Source organism: Babesia bigemina, scaffold Bbigscaff_72909 (assembly GCF_000981445.1).
Source record: "Babesia bigemina genome assembly Bbig001, scaffold Bbigscaff_72909".
In the NCBI taxonomy this organism is placed as follows: Eukaryota; Apicomplexa; class Aconoidasida; order Piroplasmida; family Babesiidae; genus Babesia; species Babesia bigemina.
Window position 1 is genome coordinate 10,704 of NW_012237267.1, and position 10,220 is coordinate 20,923.

General features: G+C 48.8%; 1 protein-coding gene across 1 annotated transcript; it reads left to right on the forward strand.

Annotated features, from left to right (window-relative positions):
* Positions 1-1,378: 1,378 nt before the first annotated feature.
* On the forward strand, positions 1,379-6,124 carry BBBOND_0004440 (hypothetical protein, conserved; the record flags this gene model as incomplete). The annotated part of the gene is made up of 1 exon (XM_012915276.1): positions 1,379-6,124. One exon carries the CDS (start codon positions 1,379-1,381, stop codon positions 6,122-6,124), a length of 4,746 nt encoding a protein of 1,581 aa, XP_012770730.1.
* Between the last annotated feature and the right edge of the window lie 4,096 nt (positions 6,125-10,220).

Genomic DNA, 10,220 nt, shown 5'->3' on the forward strand with positions numbered 1-10,220 from the left:
AACACACTCCACATCGCCCCTTCACCCACTCCACATCGCTCCTTTATCCACTCCACATCGCCCCTTACTCCACTCTACATCGCTCCTTTATCCACTCTACATCGCTCCTTATCCACTCTACATCGCTCCCTAACCCACTCTACATCGCTCCCTAATCCACTCTACATCGCCCCTTATCCACTCCACATCGCTCCTCTATCCACTCTACATCGCCCCTTAACCCACTCTACATCGCTCCTTTATCCACTCTACATCGCTCGAATTACCTCGCCATACTACCGCTATGACCTCTATAAACCATCCTAATAACTTGTGCCTTGTCACCCTTCACTTCCCTCCATCCACCTCTTGCCACTGCCATGTCCCATCATGTTCACCCTATCTTCAAATCTCTCGAATTACTTCGTCTTATTAACGCTATGACCTCTATAAACCATCATAACAACTTGCTGATGCTGACCATTCTCTCACTGATGATGCTACTAAGAAAGCCTTGAAGGACATTGACTCCAAGCTTGTTAGCCTTGGTCAGCTTGCTGGACAGCTTGGAGGATTTGTTGGTGAGAGTGAGAGTGTTAAGAAAGCCGTTGTGAAGGCTATTATCGCTTGTTTCGACAATAATCCGCACCTAAAAAATGACCTAAAAGATGTTTACTCTTCTTATGTTACTACCCTTTCTGAGTCTGTCAAGCCTGTTGACCAGGCTGATGACACCGGAAAAATTAGTGAGCTTAGTGAGCGAGTTAGTCAAGAAATTCAAACTCTTAATGATCTACTTAATAAGCCTAATAACCTCTATAATAACTCTCTTCCTTCCCCCTCTCTCTCTGCTGACCCAGCCAAATTGCAGTCCAAGTTGGAGGCTTTGAAGAAAGTGCAGAAGCTTTGTGGATTTTTGAGTAATCCTAATATTGCGTCAAATGATCCTAAAAAGCTCTTAGAGAATCTTTGTGACGGCCTTCAGACTTTTCTTGGTTACGATAAAGACTCCAAAGGCTACGACGGCACTGGGATTGTGTACTCCGACTTGGATAGGCTGTGTGACGGGGTGGTGGCGTTTTTGAGTGGTGTGCTTGGTGCGGTGAAAAACACTCAGACATACAATGTCGGTAAAAATACATTACAAAACTTGGTAAGTAATGAAATTAAGCAATATCTTTGCTCAGGTCACGATGGTTTCACTAAGCTTCTTCCCATCCTGACTAAAGAGATCGGGAAGTACAACAGGGAAGTGAGAGAGTCTAATAAAAAAGTGTCAGATCCCATTAATGAGTTAATTAAATACGTCAAAGATCGAGGTGAGTTGCTTGGTAGTATTAATAAGTATCAGGTGACGGACAACATTGAGCAAGACGTACTTGACGCGGCGGAGAAGACCATGGCAGAGAAATTGAAGGAGTGTCAGAAAAAAGCAGAGAATTTCAACTCAGTGTTTAATCTTAGTACACAAACAGATATGAAAAATGCTATTAGTTATCTTAATTCCACATTAAGTGAACGTGTCCATGTAGCGTTGAGGGCGGTGAGCCATGAGACAGAGAGGCTTCAGGCCTTGTCAGGTAAGGAACGTAAGGACCTTGATGGTTTGCAGGAAAATATACAGAGCGTACTGAGTGCACTTGGAAATTGCGTCAACGAGAAAATACAGAAAGATATTGAGAACCTAGTGAAGCAGCTTAAGGAAGGAGTCAAGACCATTTTGGGGCATCTGAAAGATATCGATGGCCGGCTAAGGCAGTACGTGCAGAAATTGGAAGAGTGGATGGAGAGCGCCAAAAAAGAGATCGATAGAATAAGGAACGAGGATGTTAAGAAGATACTTGACGAGACGACTGACGGAATCACGGGCACGAAGTACCTAATTGAGAAAGATGCGGAGAAGTTGAAGGAGTGGGAGAAAAAGCTGAGTGCACTGATAGGAAGCGTGAAAATTAAACTTGCAGGTTTGGCGCAGGAAGCCCTTGGGAAAGTTGTAATATTGGACAGGGCGGTTAGGACTGGATTAAAGACTACGAAGGATAATATTCAGAATGGAATTGACAACTATGTTAAGAAGCAGTTGTTGACGGACATTAGAGAACAGATTGGGCAAATTACGAATTATAAGACAGGTCTACAAAAGGTTGAGGAGGAGGTGAAGCAGTGGGCCTCAGATTTCAAGACGGCAGAAGGGTTTGGTGATAAAGTGAAGGAGTGGATTAAGGATATATTGGATGAAAACGAAATGGTCAGGGGGATGTTTGACAAGTGGATTGAGGGAAATAAGGTTTATTTGGATACATTATATCTCAGCGCGAAAGACGATCCGGGCTCGCGCTCACAGTTTAACGCAAAAATTGCAGAGGCTATTAGACAAAAACTTCAGACCGAAATTATTGAAGATATGGACTTCGAAGACGCCGCGCAGAAAAACGTTCACGATAATTTGGAGAAGGTCGAGGGAAATATAACAGAATTTCTCATATTGCTTGGTGAGAAACTGAAACCGGATGCCGATGATGATGACGATAATACCATTGTAGATAGCGTTGTGAAAGCCATTGATGAGTATGGAGAACAACTTAAAGCGGTATTCAAAAATAGACCTAAGAACGATCAGGAACATCTCCAAGGTGCTATTATTCTTGTAATAACTGCTTTACAATCCACCGCCAGTCGGGTTAAGGAGTATCTTGCATGGCTCACTGGCGTGGGAGATAAAGAGGGAAACATCGGCAAGGTTGACGATACGCTTGATGTAGCTGAGCAGCTCTTCGAAAAACTTCGTACTGCAATTGACCTTGGAACAGGGGACAAACCTTATAATGTTAATGAGCAGATTCTAGGGGTATTGAATAAGCAGATTGGAGAGGATGCTACTGGTCATGGAAGAGATGGTCAAATAGAGAACGTACTTGTAACGAACTTTCAAGATTACGAAGACCAGATCAAGCATGATGCCGTCGCTAACGGCACATTATCCGGCACTACCGATGAAGGTAAACTACCTGAAGCTATCGGCGCCATTAAAGAAGAAGCTGCCGGCATGTACATTACTCACATAACAGACGGTCTTACGACCCTGTCCTCTGACCTCACGACGCACCTTGAAGTTATCATGGATGCAATAACTACTACCACCAAAAACGTTCAATCAAAATTGGACGATTTTAAGAACAAGAATATCGGTAACGCTGCCCATAGCAAACCAGCACAGAAAGATACTCTCCAAGAACTTCATTGTAAATTTCTCGACCTTCACAAATATTTCGAAAGTAAGGCCCTCAAAACCGCTGAAGCCTTTGCTGCGTACGCCGACAGATCCGGGGATAATATCATTAATCCCCTTAAGCAACACGTCAACAATGAGGTCAAAAAGGCTCAAGATAGTATCATTGCCGAAGCCAAGAAAAACTACATCTCCTCCATCCAGTCGCTGCTCCAGCGCTTTGCGTCCAAGGTTCACGGCGAGCTGGAAACGTTGCCCAAATCCATTGAAGACGATTTGACGCTTGGCTTCAAGGGCTTCATGGTGAAGCTCGAGCAACATTTTGTTAACACTGTTAAACATATAAAAAACATATCGTCGAAATCCGCTGTACAAACCACAGAGAAGGGAAGGAAAATTTACCCATTCAGCCAGGCCGTACTAAAGCTTAGGACCGCCTTCAGTTTATTAATGAGCCATTTGGAATCTCAAGAAGATTTCACGTCTGACTTCGAGCGGGTTAAAATGGCAAATAGCGCACTGGTAAATCTACTCAACAAACTTGCGACGTCTCAGCATTATGACCACACGTTTAGTAATGACCTCGATGAATTGAAGAAGGTGATCGAGGGGTTTAAGCCTTCGACGTACGGCGAAGCGAAATGCCCACTGCTGCTCAATACTCTGAAGAACGGTTTCACGACTTTGGTCACCGAACTCAACAATGCGTACATCTCGACCTACGACAGTGAGACCTTCAACGGTGAGCTAGTAAAAAACCTTCAACACGTCTCCAGCACTAGTGACGTTAACATGAAATATGATCTGACTGACGAAGGCACCAGGCTGTCTAAGGTGTTCCTCACGGTGCTCCGCACCATTGACGTTTCGCTTCATACGTTGAAATCTAACTGCCGGGTTCTGCAAAAGAAACGAATCAACAAAGATACTGACATTGGCAGACTGTTCGCTGAGATGGGATATGTAGTTTCAAACGTTGATGATCAAAATGGCGAGCTACAGGACAAAAGTGAAATGACCGGCGAGCATATCCTAGGCCGACTTATCGGTCGCAGTGGGAGAGTGTACAGCAGCCACGATGATAAAAACTACGAAGGGGCACTAAAGGATCTCGTCACGTACCTCAAGCACTACTTCGAAGTGTGCCACTTCACCATCCGCCCCAGACCTAGGACACCTTGCAATGTATACGAAATGCTTGTATGGCTTACAGGCCTTCCTCACAATCCGGTTTACGACGCGCTATTAGAAGACGGTCTCAGTGCGCCATTTAAAGACCCGGCGAAGCAGACGAAGGAAGCGGGTGACGGCTTTGAGTTCACCGTGTTTGACCTCCAGACTTCACATATAGATGCATACCCGAGTAACATCACCTACAAGAATACGGCTAGGACCATAGATCACATCTGTTCGAAAGCATACGACGTATTGGCCACCATCGTCGGACATGGCAACGCTTCCACCGTCTACGCTTGTGACTTCCCAAGCAACACCCTCAATTTGAAATATCCCGCTGGCGGTGAGGACTGCCTAAATACGCTCCTCGATATCCTGCGTAGACTTCTACCGCAGCTGCAATATTTGTTCCACCGCTGTAACGTTACCGATACGTATTACGGTTGGCGAAATTGTAGGTACGGCAGGGACGTACCGACAGCCAAGTGGCCGTGTATCGGCCACTCAAGCGACAAAGCAAAGCACGAAGCAACGTGCCAGGCAAGCTGTCAAGCAAACACCCAACTACATTGTCAACCAACATCGCCGTTGATGTCTTATCTAAATGACTGTCTATCCGCTCATTTGCCGCATCAGATAGTGACGGTGGGTTGCAAGTCTGAATGTAAGACATGCCCTTCCAATAGCCCTGGAATGCCGTGCCGAATGCCTTTCGGATTTAGAGGATTTTCTGGGTCAACGAAGACAGGTATGGCTATATGTGAAAGCCTCAGGCTATTTTTGGGTAGCGGCCTAGTGTCGTCCCTTTTGTGCCTTATACCCAGGCCGCCGTCTACACTACCGGAGCACTTCAACTTTGCGTTGTCCCTCGTTGACAAGTGGAATGGCTCTGCCAGTCATGTTATAAAGGACGCTTTCGAGGCATCGATTGTCGGCAGTTCCATCGGCCTTTACAAGCAACCCAGCAGCTTCACCAAGGTGCTGAGTAATGCCTATGGCAGCCGTGAAAGTACCCATGCACGAGAAAGCCATCCCATATCTACTCGAGCTGACTTATTAAGTCTGGCTAAAAAAGAATCTTGCATCTATTCAATTAGCGACAACGTCCATTGCGCTCCGTATCTGTCGTCGGTCTGTTCAGATTTCTATCACTACCTTGCCATAAAGCACGCCGACTTATATCTGTCCTGGGCAGTCTACTTGCCGTGGACACTGTATAAGTATCTAAAAAGTTTACTCGATGCATTCTGTAATATTTCCTGTAAGGACTGGGAATGCAGCAGATGCACGCACGGCGACAAATGCAAACCGGGGAAGCATGGTGTAGGATACAGCTGTACTTGCAAAGCACTAGTACACTGTCGTGGCGTTATGAGCACATTCTACAGTTACGGATTCGCATTTGGCAACCCTCAAACACTGTTAGCCACGGATGGCAGGAGATATTGCCACAGTTTCTACAACCAGCTGAATAATGTCTTAAACTCTGTTTGTTTCAAGGACCTCCTCCAAAAGTGCGACGAATTCATATTCACCATCAGGCAGCCCTTCATCTGGCTCAACGTCGCCCTCTGGTCGCTGTCCCTCTTCTACCTCCTTTGCGTCATGGTCGGCAGACTGGATGTGCTCCACATACGCTCACACCTGAGATCACCGTCATCGCACAGGATTACAGCGCAATCGCTGTTGGCGGCAGCGCAAGTCGGAAGGCTTGCCAAGATATCGTATCTACAACCGTAATTGTAATCACCTTTGTAATTCACACAACTCACGTAACATCTCACGTAACTACTCACCTACTCACCTAAATACCAAACGTAGTCTAATGTCTCGAAGTACTCTAGCGGCAGCCTGTGAACTATGTAGCAACTAGATTAGGTGATGAGTAAACGACAATGCAAAGTGCTAAGCTAGCATCCAGGCTAAGTGCTAACCTAGCAACCAGGCAAAGTGCTAAGCTAGCAACCAGGCTAAGTGCTAAGCTAGCACACAAGGTAAGTGCTAAGCTAGCACCCAGGCAAAGTGCTAGGCTAGCAGCCAGGCAAAGTGCTAGGCTAGCAGCCAGGCAAAGTGCTAACCTAGCACCCAGGCAAAGTGCTAACCTAGCACCCAGGCAAAGTGCTGAGCTGGCGGATGAACCGTATTTTGGTGGGTGTCGTAGCACGTTGATTTATTGTTGCGTTGAGTTACGCGTTGACTGTGAGAGGCGTCCGCGTCGCCCATTGAGTGAGTGTCACGTGAGGCTGGGTGATTGGTTGCTACGTAGCGGTCGTGAGGGCCGCGGCGGGTGACCTAAGTCGTGTGTTGCGAGTCACCGGCAGGGTGGCGTAATCGGCGTTGGCCCGGTTAAGTAGCGTTTATAGGCGGCAATGTAGCGATCGTTAATATCACATTTAGGCACGTAGCCGGCACACTGCGCCAGTATGGCGCCGATACCGCGGCTCGTAGCACGGTGCTGCTGCACTGTGGGAGTTGAGCGCACGGGGTTCGCTGCAATTTCTATGGCGTTGCAAATAGTGAATAATTTGAAGTGGCTGTTGGTGCTGATGACATGCGTCGCGTCAGGCGCAGCCGTGGTATCCTGGGCAGCGTGGGTGTCGGAGCCAGGGCTGGGGGGATACAGCGGTGACGGTGCGTGTTGATGAGGTGACTGGGAGCGGCAGTGGTAGTGTTGCAGTTGGTGAGTGCGTTGCTAAGTGATTGATATGTCTGCAGGGTGAGGGGACTGGGAGCGGCAGTGGTAGTGTTGCAGTTGGTGAGTTCGTTGCTAGGTGATTGATATGTCTGCAGGTTGAGGGGACTGGGAGCGGCAGTGTACGTGTTGCAGTTGGTGAGTGCTGCTTGAGTGATTGATATGTCTGCAGGTTGAGGGGACTGGGAGCGGCAGTGGTACGTGTTGCAGTTGGTGAGTGCTGCTTGAGTGATTGATATGTCTGCAGGCTGAGGGGACTGGGAGCGGCAGTGGTAGTGTTGCAGTTGGTGAGTGCTGCTTAGGTGATTGATATGTTTGCAGGTTGAGGGGACTGGGAGCGGCAGTGGTAGTGTTGCAGTTGGTGAGTGCGTTGCTGGGTGATTGATATGTTCGCAGGTTGAGGGGAGTGGGAGCGGCAGTGGTAGTGTTGCAGTAGGTGCGTGCTGCTTGAGTGATTGATATGTCTGCAGGTTGAGGGGACTGGGAGCGGCAGTGGTACGTGTTGCAGTTGGTGAGTGCTTGCTAGCTGATTGATATGTTTGCAGGTTGAGGGGAGTGGAGCGGCAGTGGTACGTGTTGCAGTTGGTGAGTGCTTGCGCAGGTGATTGATATGTTCGCAGGCTGAGGGGAGTGGGAGCGGCAGTGGTACGTGTTGCAGTTGGTGAGTGCTTGCTAGGTGATTGATATGTTTGCAGGCTGAGGGGACTGGAGCGGCAGTGGTGCGTGTTGCAGTTGGTGAGTGCGTTGCTAGGCGATTTATATGTTTGCAGGTTGAGGGGAGTGGGCGCGGCAGTGGTACGTGTTGCAGTTGGTGAGTGCTGCTTGAGTGATTGATATGTCTGCAGGCTGAGGGAAGATGTCGGGAATAACGATTAGGTCAGGTGCTCCGTGTTCGGAGTGTGATTATAGTTGTATAACTTATCAAACGTGTAACTGCTGTCGCTGGTGTTGTAAAGTATGTAAGACTCAATCATGCCGTGTATGTTTGATTTGGTATTTCTACAGGGACTCGGGTCCAAAGGAATGTCATCCTAAGGGATGTCGTTCCAAAAAAAAAGAATGCACTGAACCCACTTGTCCATGTAACTGTTGCATACAGAAATGTCAAGAGCAGCCTGAAACCTGCAGTCCCCCCGCTCCACGCCCTCTCTCTGATTCCTCCGATGCTCAGCCTCACGCCGGCGGTCAAGATCATGCATCCCGTACCGAAGCTCTCATTGATGAAAACGAATCTCATTCTGCCTCCACACCTTCCCCCCCTCCCTACTCCGTCATCGCCGCCGTCATCGTTGCCATCATCCTGCTCGACCTGTGCATCTTCCGCTTCCCGGTGGGCCGCAACATCCGCGATTTCCTCGTACGCAAGATACCCTTCTGCATCGCGTTTTACAGCTAATCTTGACAATTTGGTGGTGCAAATTTCTTAATCAAAATCCCACTGATCACCTAACTGGCAACTGACATCTAATGTTCTAGACAGAGTAATGATTGCGTTGATGATCAATCACATGAGCAGTGAGGTGACCTACCACCTGACTTAGTAACTGACCAAGACACTGACCTAAGTGCTGACCAAGACACTGACCTAAGTGCTGACCAAGGTGCTGACCAAAGTGTTGACCAAGGTGCTGACCAATGCCATGACCAAAGTGGTGACCAAGCACCTGACCAAGTTGATGGTCACAGCAGCGATGACATGGTCACAGCAGCGATGACATGGTCACGGCAGCAATGACATGGTCACGGCAGCGATGTCTTGGTCACGGCAGCGATGACATGCTTACGGCAGCGATGTCTTGGTCACGGCAGCGATGACATGCTTACGGCAGCGATGACATGGTCACGGCAGCGATGACATGGTCACGGCAGCGATGACATGGTTACGGCAGCGATGACATGGTCACGGCAGCGATGACATGGTCACGGCAGCGATGACATGGTCACGGCAGCGATGACATGCTTACGGCAGCGATGACATGGTTACGGCAGCGATGACATGGTCACGGCAGCGATGACATGGTCACGGCAGCGATGACATGGTTACGGCAGCAATGACAAGGTCACGGCAGCGGTGACATGGACACAGCAGCGATGACATGGTTACGGCAGCGATGATATGGTTACGGCAGCGATGACATGGTTACGGCAGCGGTGACATGGTCACGGCAGCGATGACATGGTAAAGGCAGCAATGACATGTTACGGCAGCGATGACATGGTCATAAGTGGTGATTATTATCCACTCTACATCGCCCCTTAACCCACTCTACATCGCCCCTTAACCCACTCTACATCGCTCCCTAACCCACTCTACATCGCTCCCTTATCCACTCTACATCGCTCCTTATCCACTCTACATCGCCCCTTTACCCACTCCACATCGCTCCTTAACCCACTCTACATCGCCCCTTAACCCACTCTACATCGCCCCTTTATCCACTCTACATCGCCCCTTAATCCACTCTACATCGCCCTTTAACCCACTCTACATCGCCCCTTAATCCACTCCACATCGCCCCTTAACCCACTCTACATCGCTCCCTAACCCACTCTACATCGCTCCCTAACCTACTCTACATCGCTCCCTGACCCACTCTACATCGCCTTTTTATCCACTCTACATCGCCCCTTTGACCACTCTACATCGCCCCTTTATCCACTCCACATAGCTCCCTAACCCACTCTACATCGCTCCCTAATCCACTCTACACCGCCCCTTTACCCACTCTACATCGCTCCCTAACCCACTCTTCATCGCTCCCTAACCCACTCTACATCGCCCCTTTATCCACTCCACACCGCCCCTTTACCCACTCTACATCGCTCCCTAACCCACTCTACATCGCTCCCTAACCCACTCCACATCGCTCCATAACCCACTCCACATCGCTCCCTAATCCACCCTCCATCGCCCCTTTGTCCACTCTACACCGCTCCTTAATCCACTCTACATCGCCCCTTAATCCACTCCACATCGCTCCCTAACCCACTCTACATCGCTCCCTAACCCACTCTACATCGCTCCCTAACCCACTCCACATCGCCCCTAAACCCACTCCACATCGCCCCTTTATCCACTCCACATCGCCCCTTACCCACTCCACATCGCCCCTTCACCCACTCCACATCGCCCCTTTACCCACT